General features: G+C 47.6%; 1 protein-coding gene across 7 annotated transcripts in view; it reads right to left on the bottom strand.

The window, feature by feature from the left end:
• The window catches only part of MYO6 (myosin VI), a 924,144-nt gene that overhangs the window by 493,485 nt on the left and 404,612 nt on the right, over positions 1 to 26,047 (bottom strand). For all 7 annotated transcript variants that reach the window (XM_086926522.1, XM_086926523.1, XM_086926525.1 and 4 more), the window contains exons 7-9: positions 11,902 to 11,957; positions 3,672 to 3,769; positions 1,216 to 1,380 (exon numbers count right to left, since the gene is read on the bottom strand). In XM_086926522.1, coding sequence (XP_086782648.1) covers positions 1,216 to 1,380; positions 3,672 to 3,769; positions 11,902 to 11,957 — 319 coding nt within the window. The remainder of the gene's footprint in view (positions 1 to 1,215; positions 1,381 to 3,671; positions 3,770 to 11,901; positions 11,958 to 26,047) is intronic.

Here is a 26,047-nt window from a genome sequence, read left to right as displayed (position 1 = left end):
CAAAGAACCAGGTCTTTGGCAGATTTATGTAATGAATTTAAAAGTTCAGCAAAAGAATCCGGAGTTTTGGAATAGACAAAGAGTATCATTACGACTCCACATTACTTGTCTGGTAAATATCAATTCAGAGGGATTCAGTGGGTCATTACTATATCATTCAGAGATTCAAGCCTCGGAATGGGGGAAACGTATTAATTCTGAATGTTTTTCTCTTTTCCAATCTACAACACAGTGTTACGTTTTTGCCCCACACAAACGCCACTACATGTTATCTGATAAATAACAAAGGATAAAACCTATGGGTGTTGAATACAGATTTAGGAGCAAATTCCCATTTCCAGCGAAATGTGGATGCCTGTGGGACTCTTCTCAAGGCATTCAATGGGCTCAGCGCCAAGAAAAAAGTAAACAAGGAGAAAAGAATTCTCTACAGCAATGTCTATGATAAACATTAACTAGGGGGAAAGTTTATCAGGATCACAAAGATTCAAAAGGAATAAAAGAGGATAGTCATCCTAAAGACCTTATCTCAAAAAAGAAAAATTGATAGTTATTTAGAACCCCAATTCTACCTAAATATGCAGTGCAAGGCAAAGGGTTGAGCAGGCCTATAAGCAGGGAAGGCAGGGAGTTTTTTCCCCATGGCAGAACCTTTAGAGAAACAGGAGCTGCACAGATAAGAAAAGCTGTAATCCATCAGCACAGGTACTACTTCTTCAGGAGGTAAGTAGCCACTAAGGGACTACGCTAGAGCATACCACACAATGCTCTCTTTGCGGGTCAGTATCGGTAGCCATAGCCCACAGCTGGAGCATATTGATTGGAAGGTCTTCTCTGAGAGTTCTACTCAAGGTCTTAATAAACATAAAACAATGTGCAAAGCAACATAACCAGCTACTCAACTAATTGTTGGTATTTGGTATCAGACATTCAAGGACAAGTGTTCACTACCTCAAGGCATAAATTCTGGTGAGACCGTCAAGCACTGTTTAGCGCCAGTGTCACCTCCCAGCCATCGCTGGATAACACACCAAGGTTAACTCGGGTTTTAACAGATTTTTAATGCAGTAGTGATTTGCAGCGATCGGTATTCTTCAAGAGGCCGAGATTGAAAGCACTGTTATAAGTAAACCATATTTCCATTGGGGTTTTAGGCACAGATATACATGGAATATCAGTTAATGTACTTAATTAAAAAGAAAAGGCATAATATACCCTAAAGTTATCGGGGGAGTTCAGGAAGAGCTTTTGCCGGATGTCTTCGGGTGCACCTGCACAGAGGCGATAGAATATATGGTAATTCCTTTCATCCTTCCCTTGCACACATATACGAGATTTCTCCAAGAGGTAATGGGACACAAATCCACCAACCACTGAATTCTGGAGACAAGAAAACATATAAAACACATTAGCGTGCAATACCAAGCAGTAACATAGCATCCTACCTGTAATCTATAGTCTTAAAGTAAGTAAGACGCATGTATTTACGAAATGCATCACATTTCCCAATGATGATATTAAAATATGAAATACTGTTAATCTGAGGAAGAAAAATAACCCATTAAAGTAGAAGAAATATGTTTATGTACACTGTGAAAGACAAACAATTATGCTAAGCTAAGACATGCCGTTTAGCAAAGGAATATGTGAGAACATAACATACCTACAACAAAGATGTTGGTACCTGACGCACCAAGCACAATGTTTGATTGAGCTCTTTTATATCTTTCAAGATCAGCGGTTATGTACCAAGGTACCCCGTTGTCATCCCTAGCCAATTCATCATAGCTGTGAATTAAACAGGGCGCAACTTGCTTTTTGAACTAAACCTCAATAAGACACAACAGATTGATCTATTAAGCTATTAAATAAATGCTTTACAACAAACAGTTGAATCCAAACATGAACATATGGTGTATATTTTCTGCCATTTTAATGTGTTCAAGCCTTATGGCTGTCACTGCTGTCACATTTCTCTATTTAAACTGTTGAGATAATGTTCAAGGAAAAAAGGGACACTTGTGAGGGAAGAGAGAACCATGCACCAGATTATACTGATTCACTGTGTCGTTACAGTTATTTGCTTTAGTCCAGAGTCAAAGTCATTATAATCTTAAACTAGTTTGAAAAACATGTTTTAAATTTGATTACACTAGGTTTGCAGAGCCTATCCTTCCTACTGACATATATCCTGGTTACATTTATCGGATAGAGTTGGTATATTATACAAGATTACAACTCTTTAACTACTTTTATTGTTTCCTAGCTTGTTGTGTGCCACTCCTGGCACTCGGACTAGGCAACAATTATGATCCTACCAGTTAAATACAACTCTAAGTGCTCCTCATGGACATCAGGGGCAGTCTTCTGTCAAATACAATGGCCCATTGTCAGCCTTTCAGGTTGAATACTATTTCTCTTAAATTTCTTTACCTAGATTTTTCCCCTCCAATTCGGCACCTTTATTAACATTGCGCTTTAGGTAATCAAGTAGTAAGTCTACATGATGAACACCTCTGCAGTTTTTGACCCCGTTTTCACTTTGACCTGCTTGTTTTATTATTTTTGTTGATGGTCATTCTTTGCAGTATTCCAATCTCTTTATGTTCAATCTTTGGCAGCTACGAGCCACGGTGTCCCCCTGAGGCAAACGTATAAAGTTGAACTTTTCCTGCAGAGACGAAAGAGTCAACCACCTCATTGATAATGCCAGTTTCTGCACCTTATATTGCACATATTACCTATATCCATTGGCACCTACTGACCCTGAGACCATGTAAGGGTGAGAGGCTGGTTTACAACAGGTGAGTTTACAATAAGTCCATGGTTAACATTGAAAAAGTTTATGTTTTGACAGAGACACATTATTTTAATACGAACTAGTGGATGGTGAAATGAGGTAATTCAATATGCTCAGCATTCGGCTCTATAAAAGATCCATACTATAAACCAAATGGCCCTGATAATTAACTTTAAACACAACAATATAAGTCAAGGTCATTCGGGAGAAAGAAGTGACAGGTAGCAACAGACCAGTTTACCAAGTTTGATCTACAACAGACACGGAGGTGAGGTTCAGTAAGTTCAATTGAAATGACATGGAAAGGTTACCTGGAGTCTATCAGATGCACTAAATGGAATTTGCTAATGTAGCAGACTTGGCAACAGATGCGATGTAACTGAAGATAGGGGTAGGAGTTAACAAAAACTAATTTAGATAATATGTACTGTCTAAGCAGAGCATCACTTTAACTTGAGACCATACTATGTTGACAGAAGCTCGTAAAATGGAAAATCTGTGTTTGTGTGGACAGTCACATTTGAATAAATTGATAACCTGAAGTTGTGGGACATTCATAACAACTGTCACAAACTTTATTCCAAACTTTGGACAAATTGCAAATCTTAGTAAACCACAAACGCAGCTAAAATGTTAGCAATAAGGGATATTCGCAAACTGATTTACTATGAGAATTCTTTGAAAAACAAGTTTACTATTCCGTTTGCAAACCTTAAAAAAGTTACCAAGTACTGCTACGTGTGTTGAAGTTTGCCTATGATACTACATGAAGTCATTCACATGAACAGCCTGGCTATATTAGTGAGGATTGCTTTAACAAATTAAGAGATGGTAATAACTTTGTATGACTTCTAAAGAATACCACACCTACCTTTTCGTTAAAGTGAATCTCTACAAATTTTCCAAAGCGACTGCTGTTATTGTTGCGGACTGTTTTGGCATTTCCAAAAGCCTCTAAGAGCGGGTTGGCTGTAGAGAAAGGTTAACAAAATTGTCAAAAACACATCGCACATCCTCAACAAGCTAGGTTCGCCAATGTTTTTTGCATGATTCCTTTTTATACAATTCCAAGTGTAATGCAGTCCTACATCACTTGCAGTTAGCTGAAGACTGGATCATATAGAATCACATACTAATCACTGAGAAAGCACTTTTATGCACACATACACATATGAGGAGTCCCATGAGTCCTTTGCTAGAAATGTCAAGGGTTGGCTGGGTTCCCAAGGTTCCGGATGACTCCAAGCTCAAATACTGCAGCCATCGCCATTGGAAAGTGAAAGGACATTTGGTGTTTTTAGATATAGTTTTGATATTTATAGGGCATTCTTCGTAAGAACATTTACTGGGATTCATAAAAACACCACATTCAATTACTCTGAACCTCTGTTTGTCAGAAATGCCCTAGGTTGGTAGGGTTTCCTAATTGCAAGCTGATGCAGAGGCCAAATGTTTCAGTCATCTCCTATAGAAAATAAGTGGAAATTGGGATTTCTTTGATCATTGTTTTAACATATGGGCCAGGATAGTGAAGATAAACTCCCAACGTAAATTCATACGGGAACATAAAAAATATCTGGCACCCAAGGGTGTAGGGGTAGCCGGATGCCAAAATAGCCCAGTACCCGTCCCATACCTTTTTAATTTTTACCCAGCATATCTAGTGGGCTTTATCCCTCGTGTTGGTGCATATTAGCGGTAAAGCTCCAATCTGTCCCCAGTGAGGGCCGAAAGACTGTCTGGCCAACAATGGTGATGGCACAGCCTGATAACAGGAAGAGATGGTTCCTCACCCTATATACAATAACAAATAATCCTTAGTGGCTAGTGGTGCTTTCTGCTTCCCTATGTGGACAGATTGGGCGTAAAAACTCCCCACTCTGCCTCCTGAGGAGAAAAAAGAGTGTGTGAGTCCCTGGAGTGAAGGAATGTGGTCTGCTGCCAATACAGGCCGGCACCCATATGGTACATAATTAAAAAAAACGGTGTCTGGTAGCGCTCTCTGTCACCCTGGGTGAGCAGACTAGGGACAAACTGCCCAACTCACCTCCACGCAGGGAGCAAACACTGTGTAAGCCCCCGGGGAGGAAAGGTGCAGCTTTATGACAATACAAGCTGCACCCACTCCATACTTAATACAAAGACAAACCTGGTGTCTAGTGGTGCTTGCTTCCCTCCGGAGGGGCCAGATTGGTGGTAAATCACACAATATGCCTCTTGAGGTTAGAAAAAACCGTGTGGACTCATGGAGTGGAGGGGTGAGGCCAAATACCAAAATGGGGCTGGCTGCCCCCCCATACATAATTTCCAAAAAGTAGTGGTGTCTAATGGTGCTTTCAGCATGCTGGGTAGGAATTTGGGCGTAACCTCCACACTTTCTTTTCTAGAGAAGTAGAAAGTCTGTCTGGCCCCTAGCAGTCTGGAGTTGTGTCCCGATGGCAGACAGGATTGTCATCCAGCCCATTACTTTTTTTTAAATGTATTTTCATTTTTAGGGGGGAAAAAGGTTGTTCTCCCTAATGCTAGTGGGCTATTAGCCTCTCAATCCAGGGCAGGCAGACTGGGGGCACATCCATAATTGACAAATGAGTTACCTTCAGTAACGTTCTTTCTGGCAGATACCTATCTAACCACAGATTCCTCACCATCTGAATATTCCCCAGGTGTTAGACTGGATCCAGAAAATCTTTAGCAGTTCTCCAACTGGTAAGTGGCATTGTGCAACTCCGCACTGACATCATTCAGCTCTGGAAGTGATGTACGGAGCCGCATTCATTGGCCTCAATTGGACACTGACATCAGTTGCTTTCTAGGATGTTTGCACCCCAGACGCAAAACCCATCAGCAAATTGGCTTTGACCAGTGTGCAGATCAATAGATTTGGGGCCTTATAAGATGGGAAAGCCCAATTCACAGAACAATTGGTGACGGGGTCGGTGAGTTAGATAGATTATCTACCAGAAAGGGAGTTACTGAAGAGAAGTTACTTGTTCTTATGATGGACACTTCCAACCGCAGATTACTCTCCAGATGGAAGGTCTGTGAACTGGCTCAAACCAAAAGGTCTTGCAGGTCCGAGCGGGGCCATATCAACAGACCTTGCTGTCCATATAGGAGTGCTCCATGAAAGTGTGATGGGACGCCCATGTAGCAACATGGCAAATATCTAGAACATGCACTCTGCATTGCAACACAGTGTTATGAGCCTTGGCTTAGCCCACAAAGCCTTCTGGGGGCTTCTTCTTGGCCAGTGCATACCAGATTTTGATGCCGAGCAGGATCCAACAAACAATTGTCCTCTTTTGCACTGCCTTGCCTTTTTTACGTACCAACGACTCCAATAAAGATCTTATCGTCCACACGATGTTCCCTGGAATGATTAGCATAAAAGATATGAGCTTTTGTAGGCTCTTCTCTTTAGAGGGGTGAGGCGGAGTGAGGAACGTCAAGAGTGGTATACTTAGGTTGACATGGAAAGGAGTCACAACTTTCAGAAGAAATGAGGGTCAGCTTCTCAAAACCTGTTTACATGAAAAGAATCTGGTGTATGATGGATAAATGGCCGAACTGCTATTGGGATGTTATGTTAAAGAAATGTGTAAAGCATAGGACAAATCACTCTCGAAAGGGTGTCTCAGCACTATCTATACTACTATTATAAAGTAAGAACTGTGAACCTTTGAGGCGGGTAAACTCGGGAACCACAGCGCCAATTCAAACACCCGATACATCATTGTAATTGTCAGGGTATGCAGATGGACATAGGCTATACTAAAATAAAATATATACGTTGTTAAAAAAATTAAAGATAAAAAAAAGTAGTCCCTTGAAAGTAGCGCCGGCCGCGACCTGCGTGCTGACATCAGGAGCGCGGGGAGGAGCGGCGTACAGGAGCGCGAGGAGGAGCGGCAGAGATCAGCGCGGGGAGGAGCGGAGAACTTTGCCAGACTGGAGAGGGCTGAGGTACGTCAAGCGCGGGGAGGAGCGGTGAACTAAGGCGGACTGACCGGTAAACTGGTGGAGCGCCGGGAGGAGCGGAGAACTTTGCCAGACTGGAGCAGGCTGAGGTACGTCAGGAGCAGGCTGAGGTACGTCAAGCGCGGGGAGGAGCGGTGAACTAAGGCGGACTGGAGCGGGCTGACGGGTAAACTTTGGCGGACTGCAGCCCCGTGTGGAATGGGTACATACTGGCTTTGTGTAGTGAGGGTTGAGTCGCCATGGCAGGTTATGAACGGGGTTTGCTTTTGCAGCGCACAGAGAAAGGTTGTTTGCAGCGTCGGATGCGTGGCAAAAGTGTTAGGGAGCATGGCGTGTGTGGCTGATTGGGGGCACTGAAGGTGGCGGTGAACTTGGGCTGAGGAGGTGGTTGGGGCCTGGGTTTGGGCGACTGCAGTGAACTAAGGAGGACTGGAGCGGGCTGAGCGGTAAACTTTGGCGGACTACAGCGGGGCGTGTGGAATGGGTACCTACTGCCTTTGTGTACTGGGGGTTGAGTCACCATGGCAGGTTATGAACAGGGTTTGGTTTTGCAGCGCACAGACAAAGGTTGTTTGCGTCACCACAGAGTTAGGGAGCAAGCCTGATTGCCCCTGGACAACGTTGGGACGGGCTGCTAGTTGCTTATAAAGAGGATGGAGAGCTAAGTTTTGAGCATTTTTTTAAAGTTGGAAAAATTAGGACAGGACTGGATGTTAAAAGGTAATCTGTTCAGTGGTGGGGAGTACGATAAAATAAAGATCTTCCACCAAATCTGGTTGTATGAATGTGGCAAGGGTATAACAGATATTGTCCACTGGACCAGAGGCTGCAAGTGGGCATCTAGAGCTGCAGTTGTTTTTTGTAAGTAGAGGGGGTTGTTGCCAGACAAATCTTGTGAATTAGGTAGAGAAGTTTGAACAAGGAGTGTTTTCTCAACGGTAGCCAGAGCAGGGATTTCAGAGTGGGCTCGGTAGGGGTCCAATAAGTAAGTTTACAGACAAGGTAGACAGCCGTGTTCTGAACCAGCAGAAGCTTAGCCAAGAGAGCCTCATTTGCCGTAACCATAAGGGCATTGCCATAGTCTGGGCAGCTAACAATCAGTGCCTGAGTGAGTGTTTTCCTGGTTTGGAGGGGCAACCATTTAAAAGTCATCCTGAGCAGGCACATGATGCAGAAGCAGGGACCATAAGTGGAGCGAACCTGTTTTCTCAGGGAAAGATTCTCATCTATCAGGATGCACAGATTTTTCCCTACCTTTTTAGAGAAGGTGTCCGTGCAGAGTTCCAGAGGGCATCAGTCATCTGACCAGTAAGCATGGGCTTTACCAAAAAGCAGAATCTCTGTCTTGTCACTGTTAAGTTGTGAGCAGTTCAACGTCATTCAGGACTTTATCTTCCCCATACAATTGATTAATACATTTTTTGCAGAATTATGATTGAGTCCCATGGAGATGACCAACTGTATGGTATCTATGTAAGAGATGCCTTCAAAACCGCAGGATCTTGCCACCTGAGCCAAGGGGGCTATGTAGATATTAAAAAGTGTAGGGCTCAAGGAAGAGCCCTGCAGCACCTCTTTGTCCAGGACCACGGTACAGGAGTTGAAGGACTCTAAGTGCACAGTATGAGTCAGGTTACTAAGAAGGTTTTTGAGACATCGAAGAGCTATTCCACGACACCAATCTCAAGGAGCCTTTAGATCAAGATAGAGTGTGAGACAGTGTTGAATGTTGCACATAAATCAAGTATTACTAGCATAGCTGGGAGACCTTTGAAAAGAAAGAGTCTGATGGTATCTAATACCACCACCAGCACAGTTTCTGTGTTGTAGAAGGCACGAAATCCTGACTTGGGAGAGTCTAAAAGGGAATGGTTCTCCTAGAAAAGACGTAATATCTAACTGAGAAATGGAACTGTATTTGAATAGCTCAAGGGGTCTGCATTAGTTTTCTTTAATGATTGGCAATACTTGAGCTGCTTTCCCGCTCGAAGGAAGGGTTTCTGTACTAAGAGTGTGGTTAAACAGACAAATAATAGCCAGGAAAAGTGCTGGAGCCAGGGTCACCATAATGTGAGGAGAAAGGGGTCAGACGGTGCAATAATTTAATTTGATGAGAAAAACTGGCTTAAGGGTGAAAAGCCCAAATGGATAGCAATGGAGCGGTTCAAAGTAAGTACACATTAGTAACGTGAGGACTAGGTTGAGGTCTAACTCAGGAATTATGAGGGTTGGGGTGTAAGCATATGTTGCAAACCTTTCAAGCAACGCATAACAAAACAGGTAATGTAAACAAAGAAGGCTGATACGGCAACCACTGGAAAGTCGAAAGAGCCCTCAAATAACCTTTAACTGTGGATAAAGCAAGTCCTTTATGTGCTAGGGTCAACACAAAAAGCAATACTTTAGAAAGTTTGACTTCAAGTGGGTCAATCTGTCAAGTAGCGGATCAAGTTACAAACATGTCCCAATGGAAGGTATATACTAAGTTGGTGAAGGGACGCCTGACTGCCAAAATCAAATATTGATTTACATTAGCATATATAGTTCCAACAAACGAACTCTCACTCGGACCTTTTTCACCACTATAACATGGCGCCCATGCTGGCAAGATAGTCCTCTTTTGATCTCCAAACACACAGTGTTTAAATACACATGAGCGCACGGTGTAGCGTCTTGCTTCCAGAGTGACGGCTTACACTTCGTGCCTCAAACCTCTACAGGTAAATGCGCCCTGTCCGTATGCTTCGGACCATTTTTTACTTAGTCTAATCTCGTCATGCTTAATTTAAGGGGTAATTTTCCCATCCTTTTTACCCATCTAGATCGTGCATTTTTTGGCGACTTGGCAAATAATATCTCCTCAACAAACTTGTGAGGATTGATAGACAGATAGCAGAACCTTAATTGCTCGGTTTCCTGCTTTACCCAACGCGTTTTTCAGGTAAATGCAGTGGCTTATTCACCACATCTCAGAATCCTTGTGCACTCGTTTTAATTATGGGCCCTAACTCGTTTGAATTTCTTTATTTAATTCATGTTTGTAGATCGTCCAACTGAGACGACTTGAACCTCCCTGTGACTCTCCGCACAATATTTGACGCGGACCGAATAAACAACATCAATCAGTTCTTAAATGCTAACGTCCTTGTAAAATCAGAGGTAAAGACATAACCATGCTCAGTGTCTAATTACCGCTTTGAATGGCAGAATAGCAAGTATTGATAATCCCCATTGGCTAACTATTACAGATTCACCTCAGCCTTGGCTCTACAAATCATCTGTCTCCACCATACGGAGTGCAAGTGTTTTGATTTAAGGTATTATTCCATCTTTAAAACAACCCAGTCATGGAAGATGCACTCGCATGTAAATAGTAGAATGCACTATAAGTTCTAGTGACATGAGTTCTCTTTTTTTTGTACCTGCATCTCAAAATCAATGTACTAGATGCTAACTGTTCAATTTCAAATTGCTAGAACGCTACCAATGTGGATAATTAATTTTAGATTGTAAGTAGTACCACACTTTAGCAAAGTGCGATAATTAAATTTTGTGTATCATGTTGATTAGATAGATCGTTGTCTTTGTACAGATTTTTCTCACTGTGTTGTTTCATTGTCATTTGTGTCTAATTGTCACCATCATGTTGAGTATTGTAGTATAGGTCATATATGACAATGACTACATTTTAGCTAGGGCATATGTTTGCTGTATGTATATATGTGTATAGCGCAATAATGATTGTTTAATTCAGCTATTATGTTATAGTTATATTGTTTTACTCTGTTTCCATTAGGGATTTACAAATATTAATTGGCTCCTGTCCTGATGATGGTCTTGAAGAGCAAACCATAAAGACCGAAACGTCGACTCCAACCTTATCCAAAGAAGATTTTCCCACAATCTTTATTTTGGATAGGCCGCTCACAGGCTTTACAGAGATTCTTTGATTAATTTCAGTATACTTATCCTGTATTCCTGTTTTGCAGATTCTTAATGCTTTGTATCTTTCCCTTCATGATTTAATTTTGATAAAACTCACTTTTTGCCTATACACATGTCTATTCGTTTTTGTCTTATGTAAAGTATTGTTTTGTTTAGTATAGTCTATTAATGTTCATTTAAGCTGTTTTAATTAACTTCACCTAGGATAATTAAGTTATCCCCCAGAAACTCAGTTAAAAATCAAAATTTTTTTTAGCTAACACAACAAACTCCTTTGGAGGCAATTTTACCTATCTGACTGCCAAAATGACATCAATAACCTCAGGAGGAAGGACAAATGCAGTTAAGTGCGCCAGCTCAATCTCCAAGTATGGAGATAGAGGTTGAGCAGACATTAGTGCAGAACCCTGCCCTGTGGCTGCTAAAAGAGGGTCTTCCCGAAGATGCAGCCTGTTAATCGGGCCGATGCGGAGGCCCAGGAGTTTTAGATACCACACTCTTCTTGCCCAATCTGGTGACACTAGGATGACTTGCTCTTGACCTTCTTCAGAATTGAGGACAGGAGCAGTTGCGACTGAAAGGCATATAGAAGTCCTGAGCTCCACTTGAGACGGTATGCGTCTCTGAAGGGAGAGTCATCTTGGAAGCTCTAACACTCAGAAGTACTGACACTACATGTTCGCTGCAGTCAGGTGTAACTTTGGCATGCTGATAGTGAATCCCAATCCCAAAGATTTTAAGAGGATTGCTTGGGGTGAGCCGGCATTCAGCAGCAAATTGTCGAGGTAGGGGAATTGAAACTTCTAACCTCTGCCATCACTTTCGTGATCACCTGAGGGCCACTGATAAAGTCAAATGAGAGTAGGGCAAACTGAAAGTGCTCCTTTCCCACCGTCAACCACAGATAGCGCACATGGGCCTGCAGGACAAGGATGTGAAAATAAGAATCCTGCAGGGTCAAAGCTACCATACAGTCTCCTACGTTGAAAGATCTACAACAAAAGATAGTCACAAATGCTTAGAGTCATAGAATGTATGCGTTGCAACATTGAGGCAAAGCTCCTTATCAGTGTATATTATTGTAGACTGATAGGTGACCATGAACAAAAGCAACCAAGTAAACAGGTTAAACGGCTATTGTTTATTCCTTACATAAAAGCAGTAAAAAATGCACTTACCTTCTACAATCCGCTCATCAATATCTTGACCTGTGCCATACGATTCAGTCAAATACCTGAGAGTAAATGAAAAAAAAAAATTATGTATTGGTACCAAATTGCTCATAGAAAAATACTACAATCTAGTCTGCACTTTTTACCTTTGATTCTTTACATAATGATTCATGCTTTATCATTGTTTGCCACCAATAGTGTTCCTAATATTAACAATCTATATTAACATACCTTTGTTAAAATCACATGGAGCAGTACAGGGGTTGAGGCAGTACGGTGAATAAACTGTGATTTGATATTCCAGTAGAGAACTCCGATCCCATATCAACACAGCGTTCACATTAGGAAAGACAGAACAGGACACATTCTCTTGTCTAGCCAGCCCAACTGAATCAGACAGAACAAATGAAGTGAATTAAAGATGAATAGAACTTCCAGGCAGAACTGTCAGGTCTCTGGGCTTCAGAGGGGGAACAATGGTCTATTTAACTCACCTAATATATGACAACAAGGCTTGCTAACAGAAAAAGAGGTTGAGGATTCAGCAGCTGAGGGAATGGGGATTATGGCACACAGGACAATGGAGGTTAACAGCAACAAAAAATAGATGGGACCATGGATACATAAGGGCTAACACTTCTGGTTTACACCAGACTTTTCCCTGTAGCACTAGCCACATTAAGACTGGCCCCAGCACTTTCAACAGGTACTGCTACTCTGGAAGGTATCAATCAATCAATCATAGTACTTGTAGAGCACGCTACATACCTGTGAGGGTCTCAAGGCACTGAGAGGAGGAGAGTGCTGCTACTGAACGAAGAGCCAGGTCTTGAGGAGTCTTCTGAAGGCGAGTAGGTCTTGAGTCTGTCTGTGATTAGGGAGGGTGTTCCAGGTCTTGGCGGCGAGGTAGGAGAAGGATCTGCCGCCGGAAGTTGTTCGTTGGATGCGGGGGACAGTGGCGAGGTCAAGGCCGGTGGAGCGGAGCTTGCGGGTGGGGGTGTAGAAGCTGAGTCTGCTGTTCAGGTAGGCTGGTCAAGCGTTGTGGAGTGCTTTGTGTGCGTGGGTGAGGAGCTTGAAGGTGATCCTCTTGTCGACAGGGAACCAGTGTAGGTCTCTCAGGTGGGGTGTGATGTAGCTGCGGCGGGAGCCATTTGGATGCGTTGTAGTCGTCGTAGGTGTTTGGCTGGGATTTCTGCGTAGAGTACGTTGCCGTAGTCCAGTTTGCTGCTGACGAGGGTCGGTGTCACCGTTCTTCTTGTTTCGGTCAGGATCCACTTGTAGATCCTGCAGAGCACGCGGAGGGTGTTGTAGCAGGAGGAGGAGACGGCGTTGACCTGTCTAGCCATGGAGAGGGAGGAGTCGAGGATGAATCCTAGGTTGCGTGCATGGTCGGTGGGTGTTGGTGCTGCTCCCAGTGTGGTCGGCCACCAGGAGTCGTCCTAGGCTGAGGGGGTGGGTCCAAGAATGAGTACTTCCATCTCGTCAGAGTTCAGCTTCAGACAGCTGGTCCTCATCCAGTCGGCGACAGCTTTCATTCCCTCGTTGAGGTTGGTTTTGGCAGTGTGTGGGTCCTTGGTGATGGAGAGGATGAGCTGGGTGTCGTCGGCATAAGAGATGATGTTGAGGTCGTGATGGGGGCCACTTGTGCAAGGGGGACCATGTAGATGTTGAACAGTGTCGGGCTGAGGGACGAGCCCTGGGGGACGCCGCAGATGATTTTGGTGGCTTTGGATCGGAAGAGTGGGAGGCGGACGCTCTGGGATCTGCCGGAGAGGAAGGACATGGTCCAGTCAAGGGCCTTCCCTTGGATTCCGGCTTTTAAGAGGCGTATCTTTAGAGTGCGATGGCAGACCGTGTCGAAGGCAGCCGACAGGTCCAGGAGGATTAGGGCTGATGTTTTGCCGTTGTCTAGTTGACGCCTGATGTCGTCTGTGGCGGCGATCAGGGCAGTCTCGGGGGTGTGGTTTCATCTGAATCCGTACTGGGAAGGGTCCAAGATGTTGTTGTCTTCCAGGTGGCGGGCCAGCTGTCTGCTGACGATTTTCTCGATAACCTTTGCTGGGAACGGGAGCAGGGAGATGGGCCGGAAGTTCTTGAGGTCCTTGAGGTCTGCATTGGGCTTCTTGAGTAGGGCATTGATATCGGCGCGTTTTCAGCTCTCCGCTTCTCTCTCGCTGTTTCGAAGGAGATGTTGATGACCTTCCATAGTTGGGGTGCGATGGCTGCATCTGCTTTGGTAAATACGTGGTGTGGGCATGGGTCTGACGGAGATCCTGAGTGGATTGAGTTTATGACCTTGCGTGTCTCGTCGTCGTTGACGTTGGACCAAGAGGTCAGGCGGATGGCGCTGTTCACAGGGTAGGTGGGGTCTGGAGTGGTCGGGGTGGTTATCGCGTTAAAGCAGTTGTGGATGTCAGCGATCTTGTGGTGGAAGAAGATGGCTAGTGAGTCGCACAGTTCTTGAGAGGGTGGGATGTCATTGGCGCTGGGATTGGAGAGTTCCCTTACGATGCTGAAGAGCTCTTTGAGGTCGTGTGCGTTGTTATCCAAGCGGTCTCTGAAGGAGGATCTCTTGGCTAATCTGATAAGGTGGTGATGTCTTCGGGTTGCGTCCTTGTGGGCTGTGTGGTTGGTCGGTGTGCATTCGTGGAGCCATATTTTCTCCAATTTCTGGCATTCACTCTTTGAGGTCTGGAGTTCGTCTGTGAACCAGGTGGCTCTCTTGCTGGCGTGGTTGTTGGAGGGTTTCTTGAGCGGGGCGAGGGTGTTGGCGCAGTCGTCGATCCACTGTCTGAGGTTGTGAGCTGCGGCGTCTGGGTTGGTGGGGTCGGTGGGTGGGTTCTGGGTGAGGGTGGTGATCAGCCGGTCTTTTGTGACTTTGCTCCAGCAGCGGTGAGGCAGCTGTTGGGTGCGGTAGTGCGTGGTTGGTTTCTTGAAGGTGAAATGAATGCATCGGTGGTCGGTCCAGTGGAGTTTGGTGGTGTGGTTGAAGATGACGTGGGTGCCAGTGGAGACGAAGGGGTCGTGGGTGGGTGCGGTGACGAGTTGTCTGAGGCCAAGGTTGGCGATCAGAATGGCAGAGTTGGCGTTGCTGTCATTCTCGAGGTGGAAGTTCATGTCCCCGAGGAGGATGTAGTCCGCGCAGGCGATTGCGTGGGTGCTGGCGATGTCGGCGATGGAGTCGCTGAACTGGGCCCGGTGCCCGGGGCGTCTGTAGATGAGTGTTCCTCTGAGGGGGGTGTTTGGGTCGGTGTGGATCCAGAAGTGCAGGTGTTCAGCGGTGTTGAGGGTGTTGTCTGCGTGGGTGGCGACCTTGAGGGTGGACTTGTGGACAATGGCTATTCCTCCTCCGGTTCCGTTGGCGCGATCACTGCGGGTGTAGCCATCTGGGATGGCTATGGCGATGTCGGGGGCCGAGGAGTTGTTCCACCAGGACAAGGTCAGGAAGGCCACGTCTGGGGCAGAGGTGTCGAGCAGATCCCAGAGCTCGACGGCGTGTTTGCGTGAGGAGCGGGTGTTAAGGAGTATGCAGCAGAGGTAGTTGGGTCCAGTCCTCGAAGGTTTAGTGGTTCTGTCACAGGTGTAGCTGCAGGTACGGCAGGAGAAGGGTCCATGGGTCAGTTTCGGAGCAGCCTGGAAGAAGGTGTGGTTTCAGCTGGCGTTGAGTGAGTGGAGGCTGCTGGCGACATAGTGGAGTCTGGTGTCATGGCGTTCGCGGGGTCCAGGGGTTCTGGTGCTGGGCGCTAGCCAGGCACGGACGGGCGCAGACGGGCTTGACCATTTGAGGGTAGCTCGGAGGCGGGAGGCAGTAGTTAAGCAAATGGGAGCGGGGGTGGGGGAGCCGGGGCAGCAGCGGCGGGAAAGCGGGCTGTGGGCAGGGGGGCAGAGGGAAAAAACGGCGTCCAGGAATGGGCAGCAGGAATGTCTGAGGCAGGAGCGAGGGTCAGGCACAAGAGCTGGTGCAGCTGCAAAGCGGGGGGGAGTGAACTACCAGGCCAGGGGAAGGTCAAGGGTAGGCTCAGTATAATAAAAAGCCACTTGACTTCTACGATGATGTCTGGCAACCACAGTGTTGAGGTTTTCCTCTATTGCTCAAGCTCACACCTGATATTGGCATCCTGCAGGTTTGTTGTTTAATTTACTCCTCGTCAGGTTCTTTGTACCCTCTTCTCCCTCTGAGCATTATTTAGCCCGTCTCCTATCGCTAACAGTTGAGCGATCAATCTAAACTCCTTGCTGAACGACTTCATTTCTAGGGCTGGTCTCATGGTATGCCCCAGGTCTAGTCACAGTACATATCCTTGTCAATGCCAGTAAGCTCTCTATTTTTTCGTTTTTTTCTTTTGTACTATTATACATACAGCTTTATTACGTTCTTTATTTCTGTATCCTATCTGAAGGTGATTGTTGTATTATCCCCTCTAGATCTCGGGTCCTTTAGGGCAAATCTAGCCTTCCAGTATAGATGACCATTTCAGCAGACACTGTATTTCTTTCCCTCTGAGGGTGACCCGAAAATTGAAGTGAGATGGATTGGCTTTACATTTCTTCTCCTGCTTGGTGTAAACAAGAGAGTGCAATCACCCAAAAGAGTACTGAAGGAAAGCTGGTGAAGCATGACCTCCTAACCAGAAACAGATAAGCATTAACCCAGACGTAACAAGCAGGTTTTGATAGACTTTCAGAAAGAGTAATGATAAAACTTGATTAGAAAAGGCCAAGAATAATACTAGATACCAAAAAGCCAGTAGGAGTGGCTAAGGCCTTGATGGAGTAGGACGTGTGCTGAGATCGCTCCATCCTCCGGGGGCCAGCCGCCCACACCTAGTGTTGCAAGCAACTCGGGGGTGGGGTAAGAGTAAGATCGGAACACCCCCTCAGCATTTCTCTAATCCCACGCCTGCCTTTTGCACCTCGGCAAGCACCCTGCCGCAGAGATCTGCCCAGAGCGGAGCGGAGGGCCTAAGGGGACTCTCCAGTCCGCCGCCTGGTCTGTGAGCGACGCAGAGGCCTGAGCCTCGGAGAAGTCCCAGATCCCGCTGAGCGACTGGCTCCTGGAGTGCAGGGAGCTCGTTGGGGTCCTGCCTGCGTCCCAACGCCCTTGTGCTCGTTTGCGCGCTCTCCTGGTGGGCCCCATTCCTGAGGATGCGACCGGCGACGGACCCCGGCCTGCCTCGCCAGAAGCTCAGATTCCGCAAGTGAGTCCTTGGTGGAGAAGGCCCTCAACAACATCGCAGGGCCCCCCGCCTGGAGGTGAGGTGGCTGGTTGGGCTACGCGGCAGTGCGGGCCCAGCGAGGCTCCGTACACGGGGGGTGCTGCTACAGCGGCCCGGGGGAGGTGCGCAATAAGCCTCTCTCTTGCCTGGACACCGGTGTGCTCTCGCAGCACACCAGTGCCTGCCTGCTGCCTCTCTTGCTCCCTCCCGGCCCGGTGGGGGTAGCCCCTGCCATCAATCGGACTGAGCTTTGCCACCGCAGTAGCCCTGCCGGGGTCCAGCGTGACTGCTTGAGCCTGGAAGGTTGGTGCACTCGCCCTTCAGCAGAGCGGACTCTGTTGGGGCCTGCCTGCTGCCCCTCCAGCTCCTACCTGGCCTGGAGTGATTTGATTGGGGGGAGCTCCTGCAACACACTGGCACACTGAGGCTACCGAGGGAGGTACGCAATAGTCCTCCCTTGCCTGAATACCGATGTGCCCTTATGGCCCTGGGCCTCTCAGAACTGCCGCTGTTGGGACCTGTCTGCTGCCTCTCCCACTCCCTCCCGGCTTGGAGTGCTTGCTGGCGGAGAGCCCCTGCAACAAATTGTGCAGAGCGTCGCCATTGTAGAAGCCCTGTCGTGGGCCACTGGGTCCCCCGAGTCGGAGGTTGGTGGGCTCGGCCTTTCAACTGGGTCGCCTTCAAGATTTGCCCCGGGCCCAAACGGGAGAAAAGGCGAACTCTGCTTGCTGACCGCTATCTCCCCCTTCCCTGTCAGAGAGCAGTGCAGTGGAACCCGCACGGTGGCCTATAGCCCCCTACTGTGAAAGAACATTGACATTGCCCCCAGAACGATAATGGGAGCAGAAGAGCGGGGTCTCGTGGGGACCCCCCGTAGATGAGCTGAGAGTGCGCTTGGGGCCCGACAGGTGAGAGAGCAAGGGCAGACCCAGTGCGGTAGCGAGGAGATCGGCTCTGCAATTGGACAGCGCCTGGGTTCCTGCCTGCCGTGCCCAGACTTTGGCGTTTGGTGGTGGTACTTTCCCCTAACTGAGGGGAGCCCTAATGCATAGCATTTTGGACTGTCTAAGCTGGAGGCCCAAACACCTTTAAGTACTATCCTTGTGCCGCTGGAGGCACCCCATGTATGTCAACAATACACCCGCTCTGGAACAGGTAATCCTGACATGCAGTTACTCATTGCTGGCAGCCTCCTTTATGCCTGCATATAGTGCTTCTTTCGTGGGAGACCCGGAGCTGGACGCCGGCAAATGCTTCCGCGAGACAGGGGTGCCCTCAACTCCCTCAAAACTGAGGTCAAAACCTTTCTGAAGGACATACTGCGCAACGTAACCATAATTGGCACCAGAGTGGATGATCTCGAACAAACGTTTGATGCGAGAATGGAGGACCAGGAGGAGCTCTTGTGCCGCGTCACAGCCCTTGAGGAACAACAGGTGGAACTCCAAATCAAGCAGAAGGATCTAGAAAATAGGAGCCGTCGGAACAACCTCCGCATCCGGGGAGTTCCTCGAGGCGCGGAGGGGCAGGACATCTTGACCTACACGGCGGATCTTCTCCAGACGATCCGGGGTGATGATGACACTTCACCCCCTACACCGGACAGAGAGCACCAAGTGGCACCTCGATGTGGGAAGACTAACCTGGTCCCTAACATCCTGACCCGGGTGCATTTCTAGACAGAAAAGGAGGCAATCCTTCCCGCGTCTCGGAGCAACAATGACCTGATCTATGAGGGCCACCATATTTGTATCTTCCAGGACCTTTCCCCAATCACATTGGACGCAAAGATTTTAAGCAAGTAGCAGATAAATTGAGAGACTTGAACATTAAATACCAGTGGGGCCATCCTTTTGCCTTGATCTTCCAGTGGGAGGGCCAATGTAAACCGCTGAGATCGCTCAAGGAGGCTTTTCAATTGCTCCAACTTACACCGGACCCTCGGTCCTCCTCCCCGATTCTTGCGGATGCTGATTCCAGGGTCCCCTTGCGCCCGGAGTGGTCGAGGGTCCTTCCTCCTCGAAACAGAATTGCTAAAACAAGCGAGATGCCTCACCAAGCCAAACAGGACATCATTCATCACTTGAAATCAATAGAGGCATCACAAACATCGGATAGGTGGGGCTCCCTGTCGGGACCCCCTTACCCCACTGAATACTGAACTGGAGCTGTGTCCCCTGACATGGACTGGGACTTTCGGGGATGGAGGGGGGTACCCTTGCATCCTAGTGCTCCAATCATTTGTATTATCTATCAGCTCCCACACATGTCCGGGACTGCTTTGAGAAGAGGAATCTGCTGAAATACCCCTGCTGGTGGCGATATGTGGCCTTGGCCCTGCTGTAGGGGGAGGGTCTGCGTACTTGCTCATCGGGGGGGGGGGGGGATCACGGTCCCCAGTTAGCAACAGTGTGGCGGGTTGGCCTCTGAGGGACGGGCGGTGGCTACTATTTTGCACCTGCTGGCACACCCGACCATTCCCTTAGTTCCTATGGAGAGTCACTTCCTCGGAGCTGCCCTGGTGTACACCTATGGGGCGCTCTTGGACTCGAATGATGTAAATTGGCCCCATTGGCCTTTTGAGTGCTCAGCTTGTTTTTTATTTTTTCCTCTTTTCCTTCTTTTTCCTTTCTTTCTATGGCCTCTTGGGAGGGGAGCTCAGGTGCCCTACAACATCTTGTCCTTTCGGCGCAGGACCCACCGGAAATGGGGATACTTTATTACTATTTCGACTGAAACACGACTGCTTTCCCACCCCCTTTCCTACCCCAAGGGGGAGGGAAGTCGAAGATTGCACGCCTGCCCGCACATTTTTGGGTTTGTAGTTCGTGATGGCACAACTTAAATGTTTATCCCTCAATTTAAAAGGTCTCAACGCCCACAATAAGAGAAGGCAGGTATGGCGCTACTTAGTTACCCACGACCCGAATGTCATTTTCCTCCAGGAATCCCATCTTCTGCGAACTGATACACAGCGCATGGCACACCCTTGGAACCGCTGTCAGTACTGGGCATCCGCATCGACCAAAACAGAAGGAGTGGCTATTCTGTTTAATGTGGGGAGCCAGGTACACGTTACACAGGTGTTGAGGGACAAGGAGGGGCGTTACTTAAAACTCACAACACACATCCATGATAGGGCACATACAATGCTAATGTTTATGCTCCTAACCACACCCAAGACACATTTCTTAGGACCTTGCTAGAGGACATCCTATCCCAGGAGCCGGGCCCCATCTTCCTCGGGGATGATTTTAATCTAGTATGGGACCCCTGCTTATATCGCACCACCTCCTCCTTCCAGGGCACTGGGGCGATGTCTGCAGCACTTAAACGGGATTTTGAGGCCTTGGGCCTGGTAGACGTGTGGCGATACAATGAGCCTGGGATGTAGGATTACACCTTTTACTTCCATGTTCACCACTCTTAGACTCTCGGATCGATTATTTCTTTCTGTCCCAATCTCTCATTCGCTCGCTGGACTCTGCCGCGATCTCGGATATATCCATATCGGATCATGCACACTGATGGGTTTGGGCAGGAATCCTTGCTCTGCCCCTCAATGGCGACTCCCCCCGCACGTTTTGTGGGATCAAGTTGATGTGGCTGAAATACGCCAGGCGATCCAGGCCTATTTTGTAACAAATTACCTCCCGGAAACTAATGGGCATGTTCTATGGGATGCGTTTAAGGCCACCATCCGCTGCGTCATTACCTCAATCTCCATCGCCAGGTTGAAACTAACCTAGCTAGGGACATTGAACTGCTAGAAAGACAGGACCATAGTGCTCCCTCCAGACATTCGCGGTAGAAACTGGCCTTGCTCCGGGGCCAACTAAGGGCGCTCCGAGAGTCAACAAGGCAGTACACTCACTCCTTGCTTTGAAGCAGAAATTCTATGATGGGGGCAGCAGGGTGGGAACCCGGCTGATGCGCCATCTTCGCTTGCAGGTTTCCCGAAACCATGTCGCCAAATTGGAGCTTGCGGGAGGGGGGTGGGCAACGTCTGAGTCGGCCAAACAACAAGCGTTTAGCTCCTACTTTTCAGCTCTCTATGAGCAGGGTGACATTTATAGGGACAGGATAGACCACTTCTTAGCCTCATGTCCTTGGACGCCACTAGCTCCCTCTCATATGCAACACATGGAAGAACCTATCACTGCAGAAGAACTTCGAAAGGCATTGAAAAGCTTCCCTCTAGGCAAATCTCCGGGACCCTACGGCCTCACGGTCCTATTTTATCGTCTATTTCTCCCAGAGCTGCAGGTACCGCTACTGTGACTCTTCAACTCTTTGGCAGGTATACTGACAGTCACACCAACTATGGGCAGAGCCGAAATAGCACACCAGGGAAAGACCCCACCTCCTGTGTTTCGTACTGTCCTATAGCCCTGCTAAATGTTGGTGTTAAACTATATACAAAAACTTTGGCCCAACGCTTAGCGCCCCATCTACCTGGTCTGATAGAACTGGATCAAGTGGGCTTTATACATGAACGACAGGGGGTGGACAATATCAGGAGAGTAGCCCACTTGGTGGAAAAGGTCCAACGTCACAGCATCCCGGCTTTTCGAATATCCCTTGACGCCAAGAAAGCTTTCAACCGGGTTGACTGGCCCATTCTAAAAGCTTTATTGCAGAAGATGGGCCTGGGCCCAGTCATGATTGCCTGTATAATGACCCCCTCTGCGGCGACAAATGAGCAGATCAGGCTCAACGGTCTCCTTAACTCACCCTTTTCCATCTACCGGGGCACTCTCCAAGGGTGCCCTTTGTCGCCCTAACTTTTTGCTCTGGCTATAAAGCCCCTGGCGATCGCCATCCGCCAATTGGTGAAAATCAAGGGCCTACGGTTCGAGAGAGATGAGCATAAGATCGCTCTCTACGCTGATGACTTACTCTTGACTTTTACCAACCCCGAGAGCTCCATCCAGGCACTGCTGGCTATACTTTCACCATTGGAGCGGATATAAGGGCTCAAGATTAACCTTGCTAAGTCTCAGGCACTTAACCTTTCTCCACAGCAACACGAGGCGCTCGGTGGCAGTATCCCCTTTCCAGTGGCGTCACTAGGGGGGTGCGGGGGGTGCGGACCGCACCGGGTGTCACCCAATCTGGGGGTGACACCAATCTACTACACTCACTGACTACGACTACCTGCTTTAGTGCAAGTCAAGCGCACCACCGTCACCACCCCGGCCCGTAGCTGATCGCACGTGCACCATGAGACCATCATCCGCCATCTGCATCCTGTCCGGATGGGTCACAGTCACTGTCACACAACGAAGGGTTTGCAATTGTTCTGTGAGTGAGTGTGACGAAACCGAAGCCGAACCCAGTTATGCATGCATATTACAGGCAATGGCATGAGCTGTATGCAGATTACACACAGAGATCTGATTGTACCTAACACACCACGGCAGTCTGCACCACCGGCTTCGTTTCACTAATGAGTTCTGTAGATCACAATGCTCTTGCTCCATAGAATGTGGCACTGACAGTGGCACTTTGTAAAACCTCTAAATAAAAGTTTAAAGGGATTTAAATGGATTCAAACCTATGAGAATGGAAAAGGGCACGACTCACACATTTCCAATGACTTGTTTTTCATTCATAATAAATCAGTAAGTTCTATCAACACAGCTTGTGAAACATTATCAATTCATTATTGTTTATCAATTTAAAATGTCATACCCTTTCAAGTTCACACACTGTAATCACCTAAGGCAGGAAAATGGTTTCTAATGAGTTGGGATCCTTTAGAAAAAGACATCGTCCTGCATTTGAAATGTTTGCTTTAAGCCGCTGCTCTCTGAGTGCAGGTCATCACAGCCCAGATGTCATCAGTGGCAAAAGGCAGGATGCTAACACAGTGTTAGTACTGTTTGCTTTTTTAATTTATCTAGCTTTCAAAAGAAAGAACCACACGCCAGCTCGTGAATCACACACAATCTTTGGCCGACCCTCCAGCGCTTCCAGTGCCTTTATTGCCAAATTTGCCAAACATTGCAACATTGCATTATATCAGGAAGCGTGCGGCCGGTTTCGAGGGTTTCTAACCCTTCAAAGGCAGGGATGGGTTTTTAATGAGCTGCTGCGTGCCTATTAAGCTTTCGGCTCGGGAAAGGTTGCTTTGTTCATTGAAGCGGACTGTATTGCAGGGGTGTACATTTTGTTTGCTTTCGATACTTGCACAAGTGCCACCATTGCCCACGTAACATTTGTTTTTGTGCGTCAACCATATATTGCAGTATTATACCTCTAATTATACTTTGTTTTCTCTTGTAACCTGCACACAGATGTCACTTTTTCCTCCTGTAATGCACCGTTTGCAACCTCATGTATTTTGTTTGCTCCCAATTGTCACTTTTGCCTCTTGTAACTTAATGTTTGCTTTTGTAATTTGTTCACTTGTAATTTTCTACTCATGTTTCATTACTGTTCCTATGTGAAGCGCTCTGACGCCTTTGGGTAAAGTCTGCGCTATATAAAAACGCAAACATAAATAGAAGACCCTATCCGGCCCCGCCCTTCCAGCCTCCTAGGCTAGTCCTGACCCGGGCGGTGCATTGTGCTTGCAGTTGCACACGGCCGGCTGCATGATTCATTGCTCAAGGCAGGGAGCAGGCCAGGCCTTTCCTTGAACTCGTCACTTCACTTGCAGGTGGTTCACTTCACAGTTAGTTCACCTCATACGTATACTATGAAGTGAACTGCTTTGGCTAAAATATGCCTGCTTTGCTGGCCGGTCTTCATCCTGCTGCCTTATTGTCCATCCTGGCAGTGGCAGGTTTTATGTCCCTGTGCTTTTGGCTGTGGATTTGTGTTTCTGCTGACTTGTGATTTGCTATTTTGGTCATTCCCTCGGTTGGGGCCCTGCTTCTCTGGGTACACCGGCTGTGCCATTTCTCTTTTGGGTTTCTGGCCTGTTGGAGGCGTTATGGGGTTACCAGTTAGAAAATAGAGCATTCAAGTCCCCACAAAGAGAAAAGCGGAACCAGATTTTAAAGTGAAAGAGACAGTCAATCACAAGATGAAAATATGGTTCTGTGATTTCATCACATGACGCAGTAAAGAGAAACTGTATGAACATATATATATATTTGCCATCTGTGTTCCACTGGCGGTCTCGGAGCGGAGGAGGTCCATGCGGTAAGTCGTGAGGGGGTGACACCATGAGTTACCCGCACCGGGTGACACCAACCCTAGTGACGCCACTGCCCCTTTCAATGGCCCACCCCACTTGATTCATTACCTGGGCCTTAACTTTACAGCCACTTTGGACTCTTGGACCCAGGCAAATTGGCTGCCTGTAGAAATTCTGTCAGAGTTGATCTTCGGTGATGGAAATCGCTACCTCTTTCATGAGATGTCTATTCTCCCAGAGATCCTATACCTCTTTTAAGCTCTCCCAACTCCAATTCCCCAAAGGGACATCTGAACCTCCAAAGGGAGATTCCCGTGTTTATCTGGGGTGGGGGAAGACCAAGGTTTTATATCAAACTTTTAATGCTGTCAAGGGACCGGGGGACTGGCGTGCCTAGATCTCCTTGTCTACTACTGGGCGTCTCATCTACACTTTGTCTCAGAGCGGGTGGATCGCAAAAGCAAGAAGCACTGATTTCATATGGACAGAGCAGTAGGTTGCCGCCCACTCTGGGACCAGCCCTGGTTGCTGAGAGGAGCTTGCCATCGCAGCCCTTATATCGCCACTCCAACACTAACTGTTTTAGAGGTATGGGACAAAACTGCAGTTACCAGAGGCCTCACCTCTTTCCCCTCCCCCAACACACTCCTGGCCAGCAATCCGGGGTTTCCACCAGCCCTCCAGCCTTTCCCAGCATGGGCAGCTGGAGAATGTCTTACAATTTCAGATTTATTTGAGGGACGGTCCTTTAAATCCTTTGAGCAATGCAAGCAGGAATTTCACCTCCCAAACAGCGGGCGTCTAGAATACTTTCAAATTCGGCATTGGTTGCATTCTGCCTCATACATGGAGGGTGCTACGTGCCAACTCACTCCCTTTGAGTCCCTAGTCCGCGCTTTTAATGGCTCCCGGGGCTTAATTTCCAGGATGTATAAGGTCCTCCAGCACTCACATGCACTATCACCGCACACTTACCAGCAACCTTGTCACACAGACCTTGACAAAGAAGTCTCCCCTAAACAATGGGAACAACTGTGGAGGGATATCGCTAACACTTTTAAAAGCATTACACAGCAGGAGACAGCTTACAAAATCACGGCCCATTGGTATTACACCCCCCTCAGGTTGCAGAAGATGTTTCCTACTTCCACACCTCTGTGTTGGTGCTGCCAGGCTTCCCCGGGCTCCTTCATACACATATGGTGGTCATGCCCGCTTCTCATACTCTTCTGAAAGTAGGTGTTGAGCCATATCAAGGAGGTTGTGGGATTTCCCAATCCGAGTGACCTAAGGGTAGTGATGCTTGGACTTAGGCCGAAGTCTCTTAAAGCAATGACACACTCGGACTGGTGCTTGATCTTCCACATGCTCAATGCAGCAAAACAAGTTATAGCATTACAGTGGAAGAATGCTCTGACCCCTCTCCTCAGTGTGGTTCACCCGTTTACGGCAGATAATGGCGATGGAGCTCCTCTCGCATCGCCTAGTGCACACCAATGCTAAATTCAAGCACACTTTGCACCCCTTGGTGTTACACCTAACTAAATTGGAACATGCTTGTTTTGTTCCACCCCGCCTACGGGCCCCTTCAGTTATTTGATGACCCTCTGCTACCTAGGGGAGAACAATGTGAGGAGGCGGTGGACTAAAATGGATTGGGAGGGCAGTTGTTGCTTGGGGTGGGTGTGCCCAGGGCTCTATCCAGGGGCTCTTTCCTTTTGTATACCCGCCTGGCTGATGCGCAAATGAAGTGCGCCTACACCCTCTCTCTCCTCCCCGTCTTTCCTTT

Source organism: Lissotriton vulgaris, chromosome 6 (assembly GCF_964263255.1).
Source record: "Lissotriton vulgaris chromosome 6, aLisVul1.2, whole genome shotgun sequence".
NCBI lineage: Eukaryota > Metazoa > Chordata > Amphibia > Caudata > Salamandridae > Lissotriton > Lissotriton vulgaris.
The sequence above is the reverse complement of the archived record's forward strand: the minus strand, read 5'-3'. Positions and strand labels throughout refer to the sequence as shown.